Source organism: Dermacentor silvarum, chromosome 8 (assembly GCF_013339745.2).
Source record: "Dermacentor silvarum isolate Dsil-2018 chromosome 8, BIME_Dsil_1.4, whole genome shotgun sequence".
NCBI lineage: Eukaryota > Metazoa > Arthropoda > Arachnida > Ixodida > Ixodidae > Dermacentor > Dermacentor silvarum.
Window position 1 is genome coordinate 137,896,576 of NC_051161.1, and position 26,776 is coordinate 137,923,351.

The 26,776-nt window shown below is 47.3% G+C and overlaps 1 protein-coding gene across 2 annotated transcripts in view; it reads left to right on the top strand.

Annotated features, from left to right (window-relative positions):
- LOC119461723 (sphingomyelin phosphodiesterase) overlaps nucleotides 1–26,776 on the top strand; it is a 125,074-nt gene that overhangs the window by 23,050 nt on the left and 75,248 nt on the right. The window contains exon 1 of one of the 2 annotated variants that reach the window (XM_037723093.2): nucleotides 18,091–18,231. The exons of the other annotated variant lie outside the window; for it this stretch is intronic. Coding sequence (XP_037579021.1) covers nucleotides 18,220–18,231 — 12 coding nt within the window. The 5' untranslated portion in view covers nucleotides 18,091–18,219. Of the gene's footprint in view, nucleotides 1–18,090; nucleotides 18,232–26,776 lie in introns of those variants that run through there. 2 annotated transcript variants of the gene reach the window in all.

A 26,776-nucleotide genomic window follows, 5' to 3' on the forward strand; every position in this document is an offset into this window, starting at 1 on the left:
TAACATACTCTTTTACGCTTGCCGCAAGCCCGGGCCAGTAATACATCTCGCGCACTCTAGCAAGCGTTCGTGAGGAGCCGAGGTGGCCAGATGTAGGCTCGTCGTGGCAAGCGCAAAGAATATCGTCCCGCAAGTCTTTGGGAACTACTAGAAGGTAGGCTCGGTCATTCGGGCGGGAGTTCTTCGTGTAGAGCAGATTGTCTCGTAGACAGAAGGACGTCAAGACGCGACGTAGATGGCGTGGTATGGATGTGTGACGGCCCTCGAAGTGGTCGATGAGAGGTCGAATTTCAGCGTCGTCACGCTGCCATTTGACCAAGTCCGACGTAGTAAGGGCGCCCAGGAAGCCGTCGTCGTCCTCTGGCTGTCGACTGACAGATTCGGCGGGAGCACGCGACAACGTGTCGGCGTCTTCGTGCTTGCGGCCAGACTTATAAACTACAGTGACGTCAAATTCCTGTAGCCGCAAGCTCCATCGAGCCAGTCGGCCTGAAGGGTCGCGTATGTTCGCCAACCAACATAGAGCATGGTGTCACCACTTTAAAGGCACGGCCGTAGAGATAAGGGCGAAACTTCGTGATCGCCCAGACGACCGCGAGACACTCTTTTTCTGTGGTAGAGTAGTTCGCCTCGGCACGGGACAGCGAGCGGCTAGCATAAGCTATTACTCTTTCAAGGCCGTCTTGACGTTGGACGAGTACTGCGCCAAGGCCGATGTTACTGGCGTCAGTATGCACCTCAGTGTCAGCCTCTTCGTCAAAATGAGCCAGGACGGGTGCTGACTGCATGCGTTGTCCTAGTTCAGCGAAGGCCGCCTGTTGCTCATGCGTCCAGGCAAATGGCGTGTCATCCCTGGTAAGGCGAGTCAGGGGTTCCGCAATCTTCGAACAGTTGTCGATGAAGCGGCGATAATACGCACACAAGCCCAGGAAGCGTCGGACGGCCTTCTTGTTGGCAGGAGGAGGAAAAGCTGCTACAGCGGCAAGTTTGTCGGGATCGGGTCGAACTCTTTTGGCGCTGACGACGTGTCCGAGGACCTTGAGCTCTTCATAGCCGAAGTGACACTTTTCTGGTTTAAGCGTGAGATTAGCTGATCGGAGCGCTTCTAGCACATGCCGCAGGCGATGAAGATGTTGCTCAAGTGTTTCAGAAAAGACAACTACGTCGTCAAGATACACAAGGCAGGTCTGCCACTTCAATCCAGCGAGGACAGTATCCATCATTCGCTGGAAGGTTGCTGGGGCAGAACACAAACCGAAAGGGAGCACTCTAAATTCGTAAAGGCCGTCGGGAGTTACAAAGGCAGTTTTCTCGCGGTCTCGTTCGTCGACCTCTATCTGCCAGTATCCACTTTTCAAATCGAGTGACGAAAAGTACTGGGCACGCCGCACTCTATCTAACGAGTCGTCGATACGCGGCAGTGGGTACACGTCCTTTTTAGTTACGTTGTTGAACTTCCGGTAGTCGACGCAAAAGCGTAGCGTTCCGTCTTTCTTTTTCACAAGAACGACCGGGGACGACCATGAGCTGTTAGAAGGTTCGATTACGCCATCTTCAAGCATCTCTTGTACTTGCGTACGAATCGCTTCACGTTCCTTTGCCGACACGCGGTAGGGCTGCTGGCGTATCGGGCGTGCGTCGTCGCAGGTGATGATCCTGTGCCTTGTAACTGAAGTCTGGCGTACCTTAGACGAGCTTGCGAAGCATTCCCTGAATTCAAGAAAGAGCTCGTGCAGTGCCGCCTGTTTGTCTGGAGATAACTCTGAATTAATGTCGACGTTGCCTACTGACTTGTCAGCCATCCTCACTGGTTCAGGGGTAAAACATTCAGCAACGTGCTCTATTTCCTCGGCAAACGCTATCGAAGTACCGCGGAACAGGTGTCGATGCTCGTTACTGAAGTTGGTGACAAGCAACTGGGAACGGCCATCACTAAGCTGTAGCACACTTATAGCAGCACAAACACCTTGCATCAGTAGATGCGATAAGTTACTTTCAGCGACCACTTCACCTTCGCGCATTCCACCGCACATCACTTCGACTAGGACACTGGTTCGCGGAGGAAGCGTAACACATTCGGTGGAGACACGAAGGGCGTCGTCTCGACGCTTGTGGTCGTACCCGTCGAGTGCTTGGTCTGCTGAGAAGGTGACTACACCTCCCCGTAGGTCAATAACAGCGCCGTATTCTTGGAGAAAATCAACTCCGAGAATGACGTCACGGGAGCATACGCGTAGGACAAGGCAGCTCGCCACGAATGTCGATCCTCGAATCCGAACTCTTGTCGTGCAGGTTCCCAGTGGAGTAACGACGTGACCGCCAGCCGTACGAATCTGCGAGCCATTCCAAGGGGTAATTACTTTCTTCAGCAACGTCGCCAGCTTCCCGCTTAAGATGGAATAGTCCGCACCGGCATCTACTAAAGCGCTAACCGCGTAACCGTCGATCACCACCGGTATGTCGAGCGAAAGCTGGTCATTCCGTTCATCTGCAGTTGACGTCAGATCGGTGTCCTAGCTCGCTCGTTCGCGTCGATCGGAGGTCTTCAGCGTGTCGACTGCCAGCGGCCTCGCCCCCAAAGGTCGCTGTGGTTAGTTTTCCCGGCGGGGACTTGGTGATAGTGTGCCGGAATATCGCTGGGGCGGTGGTGAAAATCGCCGTGGTGACGGCGAGCGTGACTGTCGCCCGGTAGACGGTTGCATGCGTTGTTGAGCAAGGTAATCTTCTATCTCCCGAGGTCGTTGGCCAAGTCGGGGTGGCGGTGAGTAGGTGGAAAAGCCCCGCAACCCGAGACGTCGGTATGGGCACTGGCGGTACAAATGATCTGCCTCACCACAGTAGAAGCACAGAGGCCGACGGTCCGGTGTGCGCCAAACATCCGACTTCCGAGGGGTCATGCGTCGATCGTCGGCGTAATATACCGGTTGCTCCTGCGGAACCACAGCGGGAGGAGCGGCGGTGGGAAACGCTGGAGGCGCGCGTCGTTCTGCGATGTATGGTACCGGTTGTGCAGATGAAAGCGTAACCGAATGAGCCGCGTGAACTAACAGCGGGGTTGGTGCAGGGAGTCTCAGGGCTTCCGCGTAGGTCGCACGGCGGTGTTCAGTAGGTGCAGGCGCGGTGTAAGGAAGAGGACAGGTCGACCGGAGCGCTTGTTGAACTTCATCTTTGACGACACTCTCAATAGAGCTCACCACCGCTTGTGACGTGCCGAAAGCCTTCTGTATTTCTTCGCGCACGACAGTGCGGATTAGTTCGCGAAGGTGGTCATCGTTGCTTCTGGTGGCCGTGAAAATATCGGTGGTGGATGTCACGTTCACTTGCCGCTCACAGAAATTCGATCGTTGCTGCAGCATCTTCTCCATACTTACAGCTTCAGATAAAAATTCGGCGACAGTCTTCGGAGGGCTCCGCACAAGACCAGCGAAGAGCTGCTCCTTCACTCCTCGCATCAGGTGACGCAACTTCTTGTCCTCGCTCATTCCCGAGTCTGCTCGTCTGAAGAGGCGCGTCATATCTTCGACGAACGTGGTAACACTTTCGTTGGGAAGCTGAATGCGGACCTGGATTGCTCGTTCGGCTCGTTCGCGGCGATCAGCACTGGCGTAGGCGTCTAGTAACTGACGGCGGAACTCAGGCCACGACGTCAGTTGCTGCTCACGGTTTTGGAACCATGTGAGCGCGCCGTCTTCCAGGCAAAAGTAGACACTTCGAAATTTATTTGTGTCGTCCCAGTCATTGTATTCGGCCACGCGCTCGAAGTCGGCCATCCAGTCTTCGACGTCTTCGAAGGCCTTGCCATGGAACGACTTTGGAACCCGTGGATTTTGAAGCGTGTACCGGTTCGTCACTGCGGCGCCTTCCATACCGGTTGAGATGGTCTGAAGCGCTGCGGGGTCTTCAGGAGGCAGTCCCCGGATCCTGCGGCTGGCCCGGTGGACCGGCGTATCGATTGGCACGGGGATAGTGGTTCCACTGCCAGAAGGGGTCTGCGACATGGGGGAGGAATACCCAGCACCTCCACCACTTTGTCACGTGCCTTGTGAGAGAACTGGCGACGCGACGTTTATTGAGGGTAGCGGCTCCTGAAAAACACGGCGCTGGGGCTGGCTATCGAGTGGGCGGAGAAGCACGCGCACTTCTTTATTCTTGTCCGTGCCTGCCTCTTAGCACTGTACCCACTACTGCTGGTGGCAATATTTTATACTACTACTGAACCTTCCACGTAGCCGCACCTAAGGGCCTTGCGGTACACATTTACTGAGGTGATTAGCCCGGCCGATAACTTACCAAGTGAGCCACAATAACTTAATTAGTTGTAAAGTATAAATTTATTATTTGCACTTTCATTTACATCGAACCAAACTAAAAGGTAACAAGAAAAGCCTTTCGTTGCATTTTTCAGTGCTCTAGATTTAGGTGAGAATTAACATTTCTAAAACATTAAAATTAAATAATTGCAATTTAGCTCGATGGAAAGGAATGCGAATCGAAACAAAAACACGAAAAGTTATTAATGAATATCTTGCGAAATCTGAATATTCAACCCAAAAATTATTTCGAACTCCTGCACTAGAGAGGAAAAAAAAGAACGTCTAACGCAGATCAGATGACATTTCAAACACCATTCACATTATTGCTGGCCCGCATGCGAATGGCAACGAATGGTACCCTTTTCGTGAAGGAGAGGAAACGATCAACGTGGAAACCCATCCCCTGCCCCTTTCCGAGCTGGCCTTCAGGCTTTGTGTGAACGATACCCGCGCACTCATAAAAATGCACTTGGCCGTCTTTTTAATCGTATCATGCGATTTAAATGGTATCGCAAAAGACTTAACCTCATAAATATTCTAGAAATATGTTGCTGAGTTTATGTAAGTGTGGAGCCGAATCTGTACAAATGGAAGGACACCGCAGTGGTGTACGGCAGGAGATGAGGTAGCGACGCGAGATGAGGTATTCTGAGGTGGGGATAGAGATGACATAATTGAATTCGCCCGAGATATGTCTTTATTCTAAAATCGAAGAAATATAGGCGAGGGTAGTGGACGCGTCATTACATGGCATACGTTGCATAATAATCAAATTTCCATGACGGTTGAACAACAACTGAACAGCACATGAAGGACCATGGTTAGTAGATATTTTGCATTGGTACTATCATTTGTATGCTCAACAAGTTTGTTCGCCTTATGACACGATCGAAATGGGCATTCTCCCAACTCTATTCCACTTCGGACATGTTAATCGAAAAACGCAAGCTATTGTTTGAATATTGCGCATGATACAGAAGTTCCGGGTATTGTACGATAATCACGTCTACTCTGGAGTATGGTGAATTGATTTGGCACACAGAAGCTTCTGAAAACAACGTGCGTTGATATTTTTTTTTACTTTCAATGGGAGAGATAAAAGTAATAAGAGGAAGTCAAGCGGCCACGCACAAGTTTATCCTACGTCCTGAAAAATAAATTTGGGCACATTTTTTCGGCTGCGGCAGCTCCCTTCTGTCGTAACGTTTAAACAATGCTGAGTGATGGGCTAGTTAACGCAACCGTAAGGTCATTGCTAGACAAGGGTGCACCCCTAAACAATATTTGAAGCGCGTGCCATTCAGTGAAGGAGTCTGCCCGGCTGCTCTGGAATGCTTTGTTTGAACAACGGTGAGAAACGAAAATGAAGTTCACCAGGCATTGTTCCACACTGTCACATAAAATATATTTTCGATACACAAGCACAAAACATCAGCTAACCAATACAACGGAGCGACTCCGCTAACTTCTATTAAATGACTTAGGGCACGCGACCGTTAAAGGCACACTAATGAGAGAAAATAAATTGTGGTTTATTCGTAAATTACCCATCTTTTATATCAGCGACGCCACTGTTACTGCGAGGGGAGGCTTTGAACGCAAGAAAAGAAGCAAAAGCGAAAGACGACAGGTGGCGACTCTGCTCTAGAGCTCTCGCACCACCTGCCCGTGACGTCATGAATTTTCACGGCGTCTGCTCTGGCCTACTTATTTTTTTTTTATTGAGAAAGGTGAAATTTACTGTATTCTAAAGACCACAGAGACGGAACTTAGCAAGTTTCAAGAATGTTTATTGAGCCGCGGTACATGAAATTACATGAAATTACTTCTAAATCTATGACCTCACGCTGACGTATTGGCACTCGGATCCTGGCGCGAAAATTGAAAAAAAAAAAAATGGAACATATACCGTGCTTTTCTCTTGAAAAATTCAATCAATTATCATGCAACCAACGAAAATTGCGTTTTCAAACAACACTTTACGCAGTTTGGGCCAAGTAGGCTTTTCCTTTAGGAATCTCTTTACCAGGATACAGACGCATAGCAAGCGGCAACATGCAGAAGTTAAGCAAAGCTTATGTCATAGGCAGCTGTACAGTACCATTTCAAAACATTTATGCAGAAACCGTTGAAGAATATTGTCTAAGAAAGTGAATAACTCATGCTGACCGTAGAAATGAAATGGACACATTAGTAAAACTTTGAAAGGGTACTTATGGCGTCGATAACGGTGTTTCGTGATGGCCGAACAAATTATTGTGGACACGTTTGGTACACGCCATGACAGTGTGACGACGATGGAAGGACAACCGTTGCGCAACTACGCTTTTTGTTTCTGCACTCGTTTACTCCGTGGAGGTCGGATACTCCTCAGACCAATCGTTTTCAAACTATGTAGACGTGACGTACTGCGGGAGTCGCTCTAGCGGAAGCTGTGGGGCGCGATCGGAGATCTTTGTTCGAAACGCGTTCTGTTCAGTTGCTGCGACGTCACAAAGTTTCAGTATACAAATTTATTTTAGAACGGGAGGGAGAGAGCGACCAATCGGCAAGCGGTGAGCCATTCCGTAACCGCAGCCGCCGTTTGGATCCAATCCAATCCACCAGACGTGCCATGCGAAGTCTGTCTCGTAGCGAGCGGATGACCGCTCGAACTTCACATCTCTTTTCGTGTTCTGCTCGTACCAGACGACGTGCTCGTAATCAAAATGATTGACAGGAGCGTGTCGTCAATGTGACGTCACCAAAAATGTCGTCTGGGGCGTTCACCTCTTGCCGATTGGCTGCTCTTTCCCTCCCATTGTCAGAAATTTTGCATACTGCCACTCTGTGACGTTGCAGCAACTGAACAGAATGGGAAACCAACAAAGATCACCGATCGCGCCCGGGGTGAGCGGGCAAGACGCAACGGCGCATCTAGACAACAGACGCGTAGAGGAGTACGATAACGAAAATGCCCCGCAACCCTAAGCCAAGGCAGCGGCTATACACAGCACATCAACCTTCAGACAGCACAAAGATCTCGGGCGACAGCACCTGCCTCTCGAAAAGCTATACATGGGCCGGTATTCTGTAGCGATGCCTCATGCCTTATTCTATACTAAACAAGAAGAAAGGGAACCGAGGGGCCCGATTTTTATTATTCATATCATAAGAAGCCAACAAACAATGACACCAAGGACAACATAGGGGAAATCATTTGTACTTACTAATTTACTTAAAGAAATGATAAATTAATGGAAATGAAGACGGATGAAAAAACAACTGTCCGCAGGTGGGGAACGAACCCACGTCCTCGCATTACGCGTGCGATGCTCTCACCATTGAGCTACCGCGGAGCCGCTTTTCCATCCACTTTCTGGGGTATTTATGTTTTACAACTAGAACTAACTCTGGGAGTGTTAGCCAGCACCACCATTCACAAACCTAGGGGCGGATGTGGAACATCCTTTCTGCCGCAGGTGCCACATCCGCCGCTACGTTTGTGAGTGGTGGCGCTAGCTAACACTCCCAGGGTTAGTTCTAGTTGTAAAACATAAATACCCCAGAAATAGGATGGAAAAGCGGCTCCGCGGTAGCTCAATGGTGAGAGCATCGCACGCGTAATGCGAGGACGTGGGTTCGTTCCCCACCTGCGGACAGTTGTTTTTTCATCCGTATTCATTTCCATTAATTTATCATTTCCTTAATTGAATTAGTAAGCACAAGTAATTTCCCCTATGTTCTCCATGGTGTCATTGTTTGTTGGCTTCTTATGATATGATTAATAAAAATCGAGACCCTCTGTTCCCTTTCTCTCGTTCATTACATAACAAGGGCTCGAATCCGGCAATACTGATGCCTTCAGGTAGCATATATGGATTTATTGACCAGTGGCCATCACCCGAAAAGATCACGTGCTCGTGACGCCTGAGGCCGAAAGGATGTTCCACATCTGCCCCTAGGTTTGTGAGTGGTGGCGCTGGCTAACACTCCCAGGGTTAGCTCTAGTCGTAAAACATAAATACACCTTCCGTCTTCCGTCTTCATTTCCATTAATTTAATATTTCTTTAATTCAATTAGTAAGTACAAGTAATTTCCCCTATGCGGTCCTTGGTGTCATTGTTTGTGGGCTTCTTATGTTATTCTATACTAGTCTTATCATCCACCGCTCACGGCCGGCTGATCGCGTTGATAACATGAGCAGACCGTCGCTTTGACTACTGACCAAGCACGAAAAGGCATTAGCATCGGAAAGGCATCGCTACAAAATACCCGCCATGGTTTCATGCACAACACACTACAAAGGCTTTAGTATGAAACTTTTAGGTCACGAAATGTGACGTAACGCTTAATCTTGTAACGCGGAGCAAGCGTGAGCTGAGGACCCTTTTTGCACGCTGCTTTTATGGGTTAGTTTTCATTCCGCATAGCAACCACGCTTCCTAGGCGTTAATTTTGCCTAACCTAACGCTTGGAAAGCGAGATTGGAAGACCCTTTTTGAACGCTTATAATTAATGAGTGGGTTTTTGTCGAACAGTTTCATCACGCTTCCCAAGCGTAGGTGGCGTTGCATCTGCACCGCTTGCGAAGCGTAGCGTTATTTGTGAGCTTTCCTTCTACCATCCGTCATGCGTGTTGATTGTTTACCTTTACGTCGTGCACAGCGGGAAGAGGTCACGTAGAAGTGCAGCACTGCTGATGGCTGACTTTGCTTCGGGCTCTAAATAAAAGGCAACTTTGTTACGTAGCCTGTTACATGCCACTGGTACACCATTGACTGAGCCTACGGTATAACAATGAGCAATGCTCATTTGTACGTGGGTCATTCGCCATTGTCGTCGAAGTAAAGGTAAGCAGTCAATTTTCATGGCGCGTGCAAGGCGGGAAGCTCGCAAATAACGTCACGCGTCAAAAGTATTGCATACGCGGCAATCGCCTGTGATTTGAACTCGTAAATGCATGCGTACACCAATCTTGACAGCACAACTATATAAACCATTATAAGTACTTAATTACAATTTACGTACATACATGTCATATCACAGCACTTCAATTTCACAATAAATATAACAAAAGGGGCTAAATTGTAGCGAAGGGTCAAAATAAATAGATGGAGTTAAACGCATTCTCCAAAACATTAGGAATTCCCAAGGTTATCAAGTCCGACCGTACAACTGTGCGAATGAAAAATGTACAGCTGTTAGGAAAACTGTAAAAGCATATTCTTGGGCTAACCTAAAAAAAGAACATCAATTAATTTATGGTTTATTGATGAGAAGCGTGGCGCACAAATCCGTGAGGGGCTTTTGAGTCTGTGATTTCCGATGATCTTTCTGAACCATTTGAACAAATATAAGCAACTGTTAAAGAGGTGCCGGATAAGCGGTCTTGTCCACTGTAGATCGTAAGACCTCTTCCTGAAACGTCGCGTGAGAAAGGTGGACTTTCTGGCGTGATATGGCGGTTCAAACAATGCTCTTCTTGTCTCTCCAACTAATGCATGGTCTTACAATATGCTGGGTTTGCATATCGAAAAACTCAGAAGAGAAGAAGTTCGCAATGTCGAAAAAAACATAATTCTTTAAACAAGGCCATTAGAAAAATGTAACATGCCCAATATAGACAGTACTCTTCATATATATATATATATATATATATATATATATATATATCCACTGCGGATAAAGTGCTCTCCCTGTGATCTCCAATTACCCCTGTCTTGTCGTAGCTGATTCTAGCTTGCGCGTGCAAACCTTCTAACTTCATCAACCCACCTAGTTTTCTGCCGTCCACGACGGCGCTTCCGTTCTCTTGGTATCCATTCTGTAACTCTAATGGTCCCCCAGTTATCCATCCTACGCCTTACATGCCCTGCCCAGCACCATTTTTTCCCTCTTAATCTAAACTAGAATATCGGTTATCTCCGTTTGTTCTCTGATCCACACCGCTAATTTCGTCTCTCTTAACGTTAGTCCTAAGATTTTTCGTTCCATCGCTCTTTGTGCGGTCCTTAACTTGTTCTCGATCTCCTTTGTTAACCTCGAAGTTTCTGCCCCATATGTCAGTACCGTAAGAATGCAATGATTGTACACTTGTCTTTTAAACGACAGTGGTAATCTCCCCGTCAGGATTTGGCAATGCCTGCCGTAAGCACTCCAACCCAATTTTATTCGTCTGTAAATTTCCTTCTCATGATCAGGGTCCCTTGTGAGTCATTGACCGAGATAAACGTGCTGCTTTACAGACTCTAGAGGCTGACTGGCGATCCTGAATTCTTGTCTTCGGCTTATTAATCTTCAACCTCGCTCTTACACTTTCTCAATTAAGGTCCTCAATCACTTGTTGTAATTCGACCCCATTGTTGCTGATTATGACAATGTCATCTGCAAACCGAAAGTTGATGAGCTATTCGCCGTTGATCCTCACTTTTAGGCTTTCCCAGTCTGCTCAGCTTGACTATACTTCTTCTAAGGATGCAGTGAATAGCATTGGAGAGATTGTGTCTCCTTGCCTGACCCCTTTCTTGATAGGTATCGTTCTAATTTTCTTGTGGAGAACCAGGGTTTCTGTTATTTGCCTCCTGTACTCCTTGATTACGCAATGCCTCTATTACTGCTGATATAATCTATGAAAGCCATATAGAGATGTTGATTGCACCCAACCGTTTCATTACCTGATTGATGACATGGATATGATACATCGCAGAATATCTCTTCCTGAAGCCAGCCTGTTGTCTTGGTTGATTGAAATCAAGTGTTGCGCTGATTCTATTGGAGATTATCTTGGTGAATATTTACTACAATACTGAAGGCAAGCTGATGGGCCTATAATTGTTGAATTCTTTAACGTCTCCTTTCTTATGGATTACTATAATGGTGGCGTCCTTTCAGCTTTCTGGTACACTTGAAGTCGTGAGGCATTGTGTATAAAGGGCCGCAAGTATTTCAAGCATGATATCTCCTCCATCTTTGAATGAATTGACTGTTATTTCATCTTCTCCAGCAGATTTTCCCCTGGTCATGTTTTGCAAGGGCCTTATAACTTCGTCGCTATTTATAGAAGGAGCCTCTGCATCCTGTTCATGACCACTTCGAATGAAAGTAGTGTGGCGGCTCTTGGAACTACAGATCAGTATACAATTCTTCCGCTGCTTTTGCTATGTCATCGAAATTGCTGATGATATCACCTTGCTTATCTTTCAGTGCATACATATTGCCTTGTCCTATCTTTTTCCGAGTGTGAAAGGAGCCCGCGAATACGCGCAAACTGTCTCGAGTTGCCAGTCGCTTGGCAATATTTCGTGTATTCGCGGGCTTCTTTCACGCTCGGAAAAACACTCTTATGTAGCACATAGTGAGCAACAGAAAGCTGTATCGGAAGTTTTCCATGCTGCTCTACAATTTTCACATTGACACTTTTAATTAAATTGTAATTTTTGCGAAGTTGACTAATAATTAGGACTATGTAATTATTTATTTTATTTATTTCTATTTATTAATTCATAATGTTAGCCATCTGCTGAGAGTTCTTATAGGGAGGGTTTGAAATACAGACAAGCCATTTATAGAGGTACATCAACGGCAATGGAATCCCTGAAATACGTGTTTAGGCGGAATGCAAAAAAAAAAAGCTTAGTACCTCCAAGCGACGGCAAATAACATTACCTTGGTTCAATCCCGCTTCGTGGCATTGCATATTTTTTATGTTTGGTGCATAATAGTTGGCACACCCTGTATACTGTAGCCAACAAAAACGATGTTGCTTGCATCGCAAATATAAATTATCACTGTCGGATTCTACTATCATCACAATTATTGAGTAGGAGGTGTTGCAAGTGCTCACAGTTTTTTTTTTCTCATGCCTGAACGAAACCTTGCATCTCTTGAGCGGAAGGTCTTGCATTCTTGAGGATACCAGCTTTTCTGCGCATTCCAAGAAAAGTCTATTTGTGCAGGCGTGTTGGAATAGAAAAATTTTCACATCCAATTGTATAAAAAGGACCCGTAATATGTCGAATCGAACATGAAATGTTTCTAGGTTGAAAACAACGTGAAATATAAAGATTAGGTTGAGTTTATTAGGAAACAAATGACTTTTTTCACATTGATAAGTTGCATTTGAGGCCGTTAACTAAATGTCGGGCCAATTACGAAGCTTGTAAATCAAACACAAAGCACAGGTGATCCTTTACCAGATATTATGTCAATGGTAGTAAAACAAGCAGCCCGTCATAGGACGTAAGCAGTAAAGTCTAGTGCACGGTGAAAAATCTAAGATATGATAATACATCGCATCACATAGTTTTAACAGAGTCCGAAGATTGTGAGACCAGTCAGCTAATAAATTGGTTAGCCAAGATAGAGAAACCGAATTCGGAGGATGGCTATAGTGAGACGTTACTACTAACAACTGCAAATGCAAAGAACATCTCCACGCGCTCGCTCACAAACAGGGCCGAATTCACACGGCGGTTCTTTCGTAAGCCCTGCTGGCTATTGGCCGGCCGCCCGCGCTAATATGTCCAGCCCTGTGATCGGTTGAAACTTACGTTCGCGAACAATTCTAGCGTAAGAGCTTTTGGTGAAACGCGCCCTGATTCATTTACACAACATTCGCGGTCGCGGTGCGTAAGAACTGCGATTTTGAAACGCCGTTGGAAATCTTCACATTCAGGCAAAAATTTGTATATATAGTGAGTTACATAACTGTAGCTGTTGCACCATTCAGTAAGCGCTAGGTCTTTCAGCCGTGTGCAGCCCTAAATTTTATTCGTCTTTGATGATGTCACCTACACTTACTTGGGAGCCGGAGGGTTGCGCACAGGCGTTACCCTCGATGGAGGAGAGACACGACTGGCAGCACAGCAAACAAGGATTTAACATGTACAGGATCGGGAAAAGCGTTAAACACACAACACTAAAACTACAACTCAACCAAAATGCTGACTCAATAGAAAATACAAAACTCCGACTAAATACAAACTACCAAAAGCACTGTCTCGGTCTCGGATCTGTTGTGTTTGGCGGTCCTTCGGGACAAAGGAGGCCGGCGCCGACTCAGACGCGCCAACCTGGCGCCCCTTTCTCGCGGCCGAGAATTGTCACCTGGGACTGAGGGATTAGCAGTTGGTCTCCAGGCTATCTCATGCGTCGCTAAACGGCAGCGTCGCCCTTCGGTGCGGTTCCGCGAATTACCAGCGCCGCCCGAACCACAAAGAGGCCCGGCGCCGACTGCGACGCGCCAAACTGGCGCCCTTTCGAGACAGCCACCGCCCTCCCTGGTTCCGCGAACTGATCGCTATGGAGAGGCGAATCTTGAAAGGGGCCAGTGTCTGGCAATCCCGGGGGAACGACATCAACGCTCGGTTCCCAAGGTGTCAACCTCTGCCTGTGTTCGGGGGCGACCTAGCAAGATTGGTGGCGGAGCCCGGCGGGAAACGACGACACATCACGTGCGGGATATGGCCACCTGATCAAAGACTGTCATTGGCTAAGAAGAAAAAGTGCATTCCCTCGTCGTGTGAAAGAGGGAAACGAAAGGGATAAAAGAGCGGGACTTGAGTGACGCTGGACGCTCGACGATGTAGAGGACGCTTGACCATGAAGAGACGCTCGACCATGTAGAACGCTCGGAGATGTAAACGCTACTACATGCAAAGATGTTAGCACGTAGACGGCTCCAATATCATGGAGCCCTTCTTGTAAATACCGTATGTACGTTTGATATAAAACAGTTTTCTAATCTCCCTGGATATCACCTCCTCTTGGCACCTGGCACGGCACCATACATGCAACCTTCGTGGACCCTCGGACCGTCGACTTTCGCAACAGAGCCTAACTCCGTCTTAATGTCCTTAAGTAAGTCCTAGCCTTGACTCATCGAAGTCTGGCCACCCTAAATTCGGCCTAACTGCGTCGCAAAGCAGAAATATGGGCTCTTACGGACCGTCGGTTTGAAGTTCCTCTCGTTGAGTCCTGGTCGTGTTTGTCCGGAGTGTTCCTGATCCCGCAAATGCCGACGATTCGGGGTTCCATCGACCTGACCGAATACGTGGATGATGCCCCGGTAGCCGCTGCTGACGTGTCACTTGCCTGGTTAGGCTTCGCGAAGCGTTCTTCGCCCTGCGTCAATCGGCATGGCGGCCCGGTGTCCCGGTGATTATCGGTTGATCGGGCTCAGTCGAGGAAGAAGGATTCTTGCGAAGAGGACCGGAACCACCGTGAGCAGCAGCAGCCGGTCCCAGGAGCTTCGCCCGGACGTCTCCGAGGTCTACAGCTACGCCTGGGCCTTGCCTGCGTCACGTGCTTCGTGGCCGGGTTCTCCGCTCTCCCGTCGTCAGAGCATAGCTGACGAAGCGACCTTCCAGCCCAAGAGCCACGTCAATAATAATGTTTCGTCGCTTCTCCGTCGCGGATTACACCTCGGTTCGCGTGCCTCGAGTGCTCGCGCGGTTTCAAACGCTCCGCGAACTTCGTCTTCTTCGTTTTATTGCGATAGCAATTATATGGACAGTTCAACCGGATTTCTGCCGTCGACGTCGCCGTCGCCGTGAGGTTCCGTATAGATAAAATCTTCGCCGCGCGCCGTATGCCCGAGCGGAAGCGTGCGGGGATGCGCGCTATCACGGAGAGCGAACGCACTCAATCTCCCACGGGCAAGCAAGGAGGCGGGAAGCCAGCGCCGGAGGGGCGCACTTCTACTCTGCCAACAGCCGCGCTCATCGCTCACCCGCACCGTCTCTTATCTCCACACGGCTCTGACCTTTGTATGCGCTGTGCATTCGCCGCTCAGTTTCCGTTGAAGCGATAGACCGCACGTACTTCGCGCGCTGCGGCGTATGCGCTTGCTGCCAGCGTTGTGACAGTCGTTGTCTGCAGTCATTCAGTTTGATCTATTCATGTTTGTTTGTGCTCGCTCACACCACGCTTGTTCAGTTAGTAATAGCCGGGCCGCATTTTAAACGCACGCTACACATGCAATACTGCCCAGATCGGCAGTGCAGCGCTACAGGTGTGCCCCTTCGCACGCGCTGCCGACGGGAAGAGCTTCTCCTCAACACCACCGTTTCACACGCGCCTTCTCGTGGTCATCGAGTCTCTCTTCATGTCGGTCTACTTACGCCGCAGCACACCTGCTTACTTAATCAGCTCATGTTTACTACAATTCATATTGCTACCAAAGCCGCTCACCTTACTCCGTTGACATTGCTGTGTTGCTATCGCATTCATTGCTTCGTCCTTAGGGCGAAACTGTGACATTTTTTCGTGTACCGCCTGCGTCCGACTCATGACAGATGGTGATTTATGTGTTTGCTGCAAAACGGCATACTGCAATTTACGGACTACAATCAGCGCCAGGTGAGCCCGACGCTTTGCGAAGCAGTGTCCTTACCTGGTGCATATTTTTTCAGGTCCCTTATTTTGCGTATACCCCGAAATTGGCGCAATGTTTAACAGCACAGTATTTTCTTTCTGTGCCTTTTTTGAGGGCAGTGTCGCCTGTGTGTGTGTGTCAATGCTAAAAAAAGTGGGGTAGGCTGCACATCAGGCGCGCTGCCGCAACGGGCTACGTGGAACGCCTTCCAAGTGCCACTGAGGCTGTGTGGTAACTAGGGCACAGATATGATATAAGTGATTGCAGAAGTGACATTTATTCACACATTACAAAGCTTACATGCTTAACGTATGATACCGCTACTGGAGGGGCTAATGGCTAATTTTGCAGTTATGTTTGCTCGCTATTTGTAGTGACCCCACAGTGGTCAAAGGCAGTGTGCCCGAATCGGGATCTCTGTGTCTGCATTAGGATAGAAAACTTAGCGAGCAGGTAAGCGTTCATGGGGAATTACTGTGCAGCGCTCTCAAATAGGACTAAGGACGAAGAAGAAAATACACGCAGGACAGGCGCTGACTCTCAACTGAAATTTATTTTGAAAAACATAAACAAAGGAAGAAATCCACATATCTTAAAGCACGTGACGAACCCCCGGAACTTTGCTGTCTTCCGGGCACAATTTCAAATTTGATGGTCGTCATCGGCTTCCCACATACCCAGTTATGGGACAAGGAAGTTGAATATTTGATCATCGCGTGTTGCAACGTAAGATAGGAGCCGATGATGAGCTTCAAATGTAAGATTGGGCCCGCAAGACAGCAAAGTTCCGGGGTACGCCACGTGTTTTAGGATATGTGAATTTTTTGTTTCTTCATGTTTTTTCAATATAAATTTCAGTTGAGAGTCAGCACCTGCCCCGCGTGTATTTCCTTGTTCGTCCTTCGTCCTAGTTGTGAGCGCTGCACAGAAATTCACCATGATCTTTGTGTCTCGCTGCTCGATTCTCATCGCACACTATCCGGATCATATATGCGTGTCGATCGCGGGGGCGCCGTAGCCGGGTAACCGTCAAAGGTCTTCAAGAATTGCACGATTGTAAATATTTTAACTCCTAATGAGCACACGTTAGAGTTTGAGGGATTATACCTCCTAGAAAGTACACTCTTTCAAACGCTTCTAATCGTTCTCGGATCGACAAACGCACTGCCGAGCAATGCTGTTGTGAACGCTAAGTGAGAGGCTAAATTTAGCTCCGACTGCATCATGTGTGGTGCGACGACGGGGTCATTTGTGCTGGGACACATACGTCATCGAGTGATGGCTTCGTTTCCTAAACAACGATATCGAAGTAAGACACGTGGGCAATACGGTTGCTTATACAGGGTGATCAAAGTTAAGTTGACAGGCTTATTTTTTAATTAGGCGCTTAGATGCACGTGAAGAGCTCTTCTACAGTAAGGTTATGCGCCCAAGGGGACACAGAATGAGATGCTAATTATTGATGTCGGTGGCTTAAACTAAAATTGACTGAAAGGGGCGAGCTTTGCGCCGGTCCTCACTGTCTTGCATGTGTAATCAGGCGAACGGCAATTAGACTTCGCAGTTCTAGATCTCGGAGCACGGATCCGCTAGAAGAATTCTGCCAAATGAAACTGTGCAGAAACACGCTTGCGTCTAACTTTTCAATACAAACACGCCTGCTTACTGCAGCCACTAAACAGTTAGTTATTCAATTTTAGTTAATGAAGTCACCGACATATAATTACCACCTCATTCTGTGTCCCCCTGGGCACATAACCTTACTGTAGAGGTGGTCTTCACGTACATCTAAGCGCCTAATTAAAAAAAAAAACCTGTCCACTTAACTTTGATCACCCTGTATAACAGCGATATTTTTATAGCATAGTTATGTTACTTGTGGTTCTAACAAGTGGCACTCTATGACCGATTCTACAGGCGTTTCACGTCATAAAATGAAACGCCGGTTATTGCGGTGTTATTACCGCTTTTCGGCTAAGGTACCCCCAACTTTCGTTGGAAATAAAGATTTGATTGATTGATCGATTGTTAACGATCTGCGCTTCTAAATATCGGTTATTTACCCCGCTGACAAAACGTTTTTGCAAATTGTGCACCTGAAACCACGCATATAAAGCTATTCCGTTGGACGTTTTCCTGTTTCGGCCAGCTCTGCTTCCTTACAACTATACACGTGTGAAAAATTTATGACTCCAGGTCTTTGACTGTGTACGCGCATCACCCATTATCTCGTTCTGCCGTTCCTCTCTTTTGAGGTAGGCAGACCGGTGCGAGGATTCCCGGATTGCACTGTACGCCCAGTAATCGGTTTCACGCCCACCATGCGGAAACATTGAGGAACCGCGCTGATAAAGACGCCGATAAGTTTGAATGGGGCTCCAGGCATCGCGCCACCCGATGATAGATCTCCAGTCGAAGCACGGGGGCTGCGTGGTTGGGCGGGTACGCGCAGCGTTCATGAATAGGAGCGCACGAGCCCACGGGTGCACTTGCAGGTTTCGTCCATCACTGGTAGCCGTATCCTCGGGTGTGCACTCGTGCGCCGGACAATGCGACAGCAGGTAAGCTCACACTCTTTGTTTGGGAGAATCTACTCCTTGCACTTGATGAGAGGCATTTAAACGTATGCTTTAAATGTAGTTACGGAGATAAAATTGTTGAAACATAGCTTTCCAAAGCTATAGTAACTGCTATGAGGCACATCGCAGCTGACTATCAGGGTTATCTTTTAGCAGCTGCTGTTTTAACGTGCACAAAGAATTCAGTATAAAAGCGTGTTACGAATTGCCTTCATTGAATTGTGGTTGTGGCTGCTGGATTTCGATGGCGCGACTTCGTATAGTTGAACAGAATGCAACGGCAATACAGCCAGTAGGAAAGGCTACCATGGGGTTCTACTGACAAATAAACTAAAAAAATAAACTAATAGTTAGATCTATGCAGTCATCATTTCTCGGACGCTCACAACCCACAATTATTTGCACATGTCAGTGGAGAGCGACTGGCCAAATTACATTTGAGCTAATTTATGCTCCTAGGCTAAGTTAACAATTCATAGTAACCTCAAATGGGACATCGATATTAACAACATATGCAACAAAGCATTCCAAAAACGTTGCTTTCTACGTAGAAAGCTAAAGAAGTCACCTTCATCTGTCAAGCTGCAAGGTTATCGTTTCCTCGTTCGCCCAGTCCTAGAGTATGCTTCCATAGTGTAGGACCCGTTCATTAATAAGGAAATTGATAAACTTGAACGAATTCAGCGCCGGGCGGAACAGTTTATTTGCTCCGATTAGAAAACATCATCATATCAGCTTCTGGTATGTTACGCCAACTTGGACTGGATCCGCTCCAAGTGCGCCGTAAAATCGCTAGGCTGAAATTTTTTACTGGTTGTTTCATGACGAAACAGGTTTTGCAAATGCCACATATATTACCCATGTTCCACACAGGTCGTCGCGTATTTTTAATTCTGAAGTAGTTCAGTCAAGCTTTGCCCGCACTAAAATCTTCCCGAAATAATTTTTTTCCATTTACGAGCGAAGAATGGAATCATTTATCGGGATGTGTTGTTGAATGCACTTCTTATGTTTCATTTGAAAAACTGTTGAAAAACTATCTTTTGTAAACCCTCTCTTGCTTGGGCAGCATTGCTGCCTGCAGTATTGTGTAAATAAAATAAATAAAAAAATGTAAGCGACAAATAAGCGCCACTGCTCTATCGCATGCGGAGCAAATGAATGTAGCAGTGCAGGTCTCTTCATTATGAGAATCGAACGATTAAGCTCTGTGTATCTGACAAAAATGGATGCCAAGTTGGAACACACTGCACACTCGAAACCGACCAAACAAGTTTTTCAACGAGACTACGTCTTGTTTAGCGCAATGATTTGCCGAAGTACATCCATCGTCACCAAATGGAAGTTTCTTGCTTTTATACAGCTAGTCTTTAGTGCTGCTTCCACAGGAAGGGCGGTAAACCTTGTTCATCCTAGGCTGCCTACCAATAACAAAAAGTTGTTGCCTTCAGATTGTCATGTACACCAAATAATTTGTAGTTTTTGCACATACGAGAACAATTTTTTTCACATCCTACTTTTCGGACGATTGATATTGGGTACACAAAGGCATTTTTTAAATTTTATTCACCGAAATTGGCATGCGGAATAATAGCGGAATAAATGAAACCTCAGCATGGAGGCAAATTTTTTGCCGTGACTGCGAAATGCCTTACGAAATTCCCTATGCGTGAACCATGGTTCATGGCCTTCAGGCGGGTCACCTCTCTATTTCACACCGTTAATACACATTCGTGGACTGTTGTTGTCAGAAGAGACGTAAAATGTATATAGCGGCATCCGCTGCAGTCATCACTATAACCAGAAGCATTATTTATGTGTAATCAGTGTGATGAAAGGCTTGTTGAATTCAATACCAAATACAGTATAAAAAAAAGTGGCGGTAAAAAATAGGCTTAGTAGTGAGATCACGCTTTCGCGCCTCCATTGAAACAATCTTATCAAATTAGTCCGTCTGATCGTTAGTGGAATTAGCGCAACATTCTAATGTATTGATGTGTGGCAGGAAGGTTTCCTAGGCTAGAGAAATACACGCGGGTCTACACTGAGTACGTCATGATTCATCTTATCAGCTTAATCAGCGTAGCGTTCCCCTTCGATTGTGGTTTTAGCAATACTGTCTTCTGTTTCAATGGCTTTTTGGAACGCTACGCCGAGCGCCTGTTTATAGAGCCAGCTTTGAAAAGAAAAGAGCGCTCCGTATCGCATGTGTCGCGTAAACTTGATGGATGGACAGTTAATGCGAGTATGCCGGGATTGTAGCAAATGAGCGTCACTCAGGGAGCTTTTGTAGTGAATGTCCTCTTGGAACACATGCGCTCAAAAAAGCACAAATCGTCCCTTTGACAAGGGACCCTCGGGCAATGTCTCTCTCCTCGACATATTCATTGCTAGGATCCGCATCCCCGTAGTCATCTAAAGTTATAGAGTTAGTAGAGGTAGCGTGAAGAATGGGCCCGAACGCAAAAGTGCTAAGTAAACAATTTTGTTGCTTTTAATTTAGAACGGAATACCTCTGACAATAATAAGCTGAGGAATACGTTCAGGGGCGTAGCCAAGGGGGGGGGGGGGGTTGGGGAGGGTTCATACTCCCCCCCCCCCCCCCCAATTTTTTTCCGCAACCCCCCCCCCCCCCCCCACTTACCCACCCTTTGTTTTCGTCGCTTCGCGCTGACCTAATTCAGGAAACCGGTGCTACTATCCCAATTTCATTCCTGGGCGCTTTCGTTTGGGTTGGTAATTTACAGCGAATCATGTCTGCATGTGGAAAAAACTATCACGGTGTTTGTCAAGGCTTTGACACTCTGTGAAGTTTTGGGCGAGAATGTGGCGCCCGCATTCTGAAGCAACAAATGCGCAACAAATGAAGCAACAAATGCGGCAGCCGCATTTTAGATGATGGCGAAAACGCTCGAGGCCCGTTTACTTAGATTTAGGTGCACGTTAAAGACCCCAGGTGGTCGAAATCTCCGGTATACATTTCCGCCGCTTCCCTTCAGGTGCCGGTTAGGACACGCTCGCGCAGGATCTTAGGCTACGTCCACACTTCGTCTCGAAGCTGTAGGAAGCGGCAAAATCTTGTAAAAATCCGCCCGCCTAGGCGGCAAAACAGGCAGGAAAACAGGCTGCGAGCCAAATCGGTCTCGGGCCGATTTTTTCGCCATGGCGAAGCGGAAACGTGGCGGAAAGTCGTTCTGCTTCACTGGAAGCTACACTAGCATGTAAACAGCCGGCCGTAAAATTGAACATGGCACGAAAAGTGTAGGCTGCAATGCTGATCGACGCGATCAAGAACCAGCCCTTGCTCTACGACAAGAGTGGCACTAAAACGTACTGTAAGCAATACTCGCGATTGTATTCAACTTCGCGCGACCGGAGGCGCGGCAACGAAGCCTTGGCGTGACCCAACTTCTCGCGCTTTTGCAAAGCCAGGCGAACCCACCACCGCCGTTTCCGAGGTGTCCGCCTCTTCCGTTTATTCATTGTCCATTTCTAGAAAACAAGTAGGTAGAAGTATAAAAGCCATTTCTTCTTCCACTTCCATGGCAGACAGTAGTTAGGCAGATTCCTCGTTGGCGCTCCATAATTCTCCTCGCACGTGTACGGTATGTTGCACAAGTCGCGGGGTGCTTTTCTCGTCGCGACGATAGATTGGGAGCCCTACGTAGGTCTCACGTAGGACGCGCAGGCTTTGGCGAGCCCCAACACAAGGGCCAGCCCGGGTTTTAGCTGTGGTGTTCCCGTTGCCCCTTTGGTGTCCTGGAGGCGCCGACAATACGAAATGATGAAATGTTATTACAACTTGTAAATAAAAGCTATTAAAGAAATATTATCACGCCTAGGCACCAACCTGTGACGCAGCGCTACCGCGCCCGTGTGCGGAGAATTACGGAACGCCAACGAGGAATTTACCGAAGGTCGCAGATGACACGCGAAGTTGCGTAAAATGATCACTTTTGATGACGGTACGTGGGTCAAAGAATGAACATACCGCTCGAAATAATGCGATAATGAGCGCCACCACGCCGACAAACGTACGCAGACTAGATGGATCTGGACGAAAACGGCAGCGGTGGCCGCGGCGGTAGCAAAACAAATGTGAACTTGGACAGGCGCGGAAAAAATTTTCCGGCCGCTTTGGCCTTTACGCCCGCTTGCCGCTTCCCAAGTGTGAACGTAGGCTTAGTCTGCGCGAGAAACGTCTCTTGTTTGCGATTGCGCCCGACGGAAGGCTGGTAATTACTGTTGTGTTGTTGAATCCCAAACCAGCAATTACGGAAGGCTGGTAGTTGCTGTTTTGTTGTGGAATCCCAAACCAGCAATGCATGTACACACGAAGGGGTTGATCACAGCAGTGAAATTCCACCGACTCGCAATAGAATGCACGAAACAGACAGCCGACAAGCATGAATTACTGCTGTGCGCAGTACAGCGTAAGTAAACTCTTGTTGCAGGCGCTGACAGTTCTCGTCGGAGTTCACGCGTCCCGATAAATTGATTATGTGCACTATGCACTGAACAATACCGGAGTTCATTCCTGCATCACTAGTACACCAATAAGTCGAGATTCTGTGAGGTACAAGGCCGCTTCCTGTTTGCACCGGCGTAAGTGAAGCAGAAATTAGTTGCACGCACTACTTAAAATGCGTACACATGCCATATCTATGCTGTGCGGTGAAATATTCTGTACAATTCTGAATCTGTTGACGTAAAGGCAAATGACGGCTGCTCGCTCGCACACAGCGGAAGACACAGCGGCCCATGCACTTGCCGCAAGAAATGCAACCCTCTCGTATATGAGGAAGCAGAGCGACGAAAGCTTCGAAAAAAAAAAGCCTTACGCGTTTTTGCGCGTAGTTATGTTGTCTAGCGCAAAGACGCAGCGAACAAGCTATTGCTATGGGAGTATGTATAGCCTGGTCACACGTGCATTTTCCCGCGTATAGCCGTCCTTGACTTGTGAAACGCACTTCGCCCCGACGAGGACGACGCCATCTACGCTTAACGGAGATTTCTCCGATCGGGCGGGTCGTCTCAATGATGCGTTTTCGAAGACTGGTCCATTCATTGGCGCTATGAGAGACCGTTGCTCCAAACGCCCACTGTACCTGTCGTACTTGCTGTATTTTACTGAGCTTACTTTTACCTAATTTCTTCACAAGCACACGCACACGTGAGGGGGGGGGGGGGGGGTCCCATGTCTTTTATATAATGTGTAGAGGCTGCGTAAACTACCGATATTTATTATCAATCACGGCACGTAGAGGAGAGCAGACGCTAGCCCCCCCTTCCCCCCTTCCCCGGTCGGGCCGGTGAACCCCCCCCCCCCCCCCCGAAAAAAATTTCTGGCTACGCCCCTGATTACGTTGGTGATGGGTCTACAAGCGTGGCCAAGGACGAGGACAAGATAGGCGACAGAAGAAGCGCTCACTCACAACTGGAAGCTTACTACAAAATGCATGTAATCTGCAAACGTGTCGCTAACTTCCCCGGCAGGTATGAAAACAGCACATCGTTCGCTAAAATTATCTAGCCAAGTGCCTTCACGAGGACCACCAAGCACGCCTATACACAGATAGTTATTGGTTGGAGAGATATCTATCTCTCTTTGTCCGAGGAACCCCCTTTGAGTACCTCTTTCGCCTTGTACACTATCTTTACAATCACAAGCTGTGGAGGTCTGTGTACACATGTGTTATGTTGTTTGTTGTGGAGGCACTTTGTAGGATGTTCGGTTTAGATTGAGGGTTATGTGACTTCGTCATGTTACTGCCGGGGTTGTTTTTGACATCTGGATATAGGATATTATTTTCGTAATGCGTTTGCAGATTTTACACAGGGCCCGTCTTGTCGTCAATCTTGCCCTCGCCGTATTAACACTCAGTCCTAGCATGCCAAACCTAAGCCTAAAGTTGTCTCAGACGCAAACTGCGAAGTAACCGATTAGGACAATTCTCAGAAGTTTCTGCGGCGCCGCCGCTTCACAAAATACATTGCAGTGTTTTACAGCATCGTTATTCTTTACTTCTTTATTAACATACACTCTGTTTCTGCCAAGATTCACGTTGTTTCACCCCATAGTTTTAAATTACCCGCTACTGAATATTTCATAGTACTCTAAAGCCCAATAGAAGTACTTTCGTATTTTCTCATAAGGCACTAAAGTAAACCGCACGCTCCTAACTTTCACAACTCTTTACACTGGACCTGATTGACATTTCCGTTGTTGTGTTTCGCTTGGCTAACAAGGCGTGTTGCTTGGCTGGTTGTTTCATGGTGTAAAGTAAAATTAAAAGAGAGCAATAAAGTACGTAGATAACACTGAACACTACAAGCGCTCCCTTGCGCTCAGTCTTGTCCGTGTCCGCTTTTCAGCTATTTTATTTCAATTTATTTTGAATAGGCTAACTTCGATTGATATTTCAATCAGTTTAAGACAGAATTCCTAGCTTATGTTTCGCCCACTTTCGCCCAAACGCCCACTTTCGGCGGGAGTTTCTCTAGCGGCATTTTGGCTTCGGCTGCGACGAAACGTCCACGGTGAAATCGCGCTCATTGCGCTCGCAGCAGCATCCGCCCGCCAATGGCGGCCAGATGCTGCTAACCATGACGCCGAGCTGACTCGAGATATTGAACGCATGCGATAAAGGCGAGCCGAGGAGCGGGCGTTGCGGGCAGAGCACGCACGACGCAGAGAAGGACGTCACTAACGGCGCTGCCAATGGCGCGCGCGCGCTTGGGTGCGACTCTGTAGAGAACGAAGTAACTGACGGCGCAGCCAATGGAGACGTTTAGCGAAACATGGGACGAACGGTTTTTCGTTTCGCCTAGCCATATACAGCTTTCGCTGTAAAAACACTTTTTTCTGCGGATGGACGATTGTCGTATCGAGACGAACTCTCAATTGATTATGAAGAGATTACAAATGCCGATTATGACTGCAAAGACACATATAGGCTATGATGACTTGACAGCGCACAAAAAACTTCCTTTTACCGCGACCACTTTCTCGGTTTAATAAATGCAAAAAAAAAGAGACGAGATAGCATGTATTATCAGGCATTAATCCCTCGCATAGCGTCGTTCACCTGTTATTATGTTATCAACGCCGCAAGTCAATATTCGCCGTAAAAGATTGCGATGGGGTATACATAACAAAAAAGTTAATTATGGAGTTTTAGGTGCCAGAACCATGATCTGATTATGAGGCACGCCGTAGTGGGCGACTTCGCAATAACTTGGGCCACCTGGGGCTCTTTAACGCACCCTTAAATCTAAGTGCATGGGTGTTTTTGCATTTTGCCCAGATCGAAAGGCTATCATCATACCTTTTCGAACGGGCAAGACGATGCAAAATGTCGTTGTAGCTATGTTTCTCCATCAGCGGGACGCGCAGTGTAAGGATGGCTACATGATTCTCGCAAGTCGGTCGCTTCCATAGCTACGGTGAAGCACTAACTCAAATCTAATGCCTTGGGCTACCGAGCACGCAGGGTCGAGATATATCTTATTAAGGGCCCACCACATGCTCCCTTGTTTCGCTTACCACTACTATTCCTTGTCACCCCACGCCCAACTAGCTATGTCTTTTAATTTGTGATGGAACTCACGAACATCTGTGTCTGCTTTGAATTTTGAAAGTCTGTATACTCTCCGAACTCCCTTGAGTTTCTTTCGGTTCTTCTTTCGTTGAAGCTTTGGACACATCTCGCGTGTGGTTCCAAGTCTGACGCGTACTGCCCGTCACTGGTGCGGCTATATTCGCAAAGGTTTTCATTCGTAAGGGCTATTTGCCATTGGTTGGTGGACCTCACTAATGATATGTCTTGCATCCGAATTGGCTGAAATTCTTTCTTACTAACAATTCTAGCGTAAGAAGGTTTTGTGAATCCGGGCGCAGTATTGTCCATGTCACACTCACAGGACACAAATTATCTGCCGTATTAATAGTTTCCTGCACACTTGTACCGCGATAATAATTTTGAACAGCGATCTCAGTTATTCTGACCATCGCAGACAAATCAAACACTGCCATTTGGTAAAACTGCGTTATGACTTAAATTTCGGTAGTGCCAGCTTGTAACCATAACACTTTAACAGATTTCACGCACCGTGCTGTTATGATTTCCTCTTTACACATCCATGTCCGGTGCCACAAACAGGGTATGTAGAACATTTAAGCATCGCATAAAGGATTTTATACTACCCCATCGACAAGGTCATTTCCAAGTATACTAATGTGACCGCAATCCTATGTTGCTACACTTGATGTCTGTTTCTGTACACATCTATATGTAGTGTGGTTATTCTGTAGCGTTAAAATTCTTCAAGAATAAACGCACACTTGGAATCAGAACGATGTTAGATAACACTTTCTTCCATGAACGACAAAACGCATTATCTGGAGAAGGCGTGATTAAGCGGATGTGGAGAAGATCATGACAAGAAATCACGGTGACGGATTTTCATTTAAAAGCGATATCACAGATGTTTAGCACTCGCACTGTGCACAGGGAAGATGCCCCAA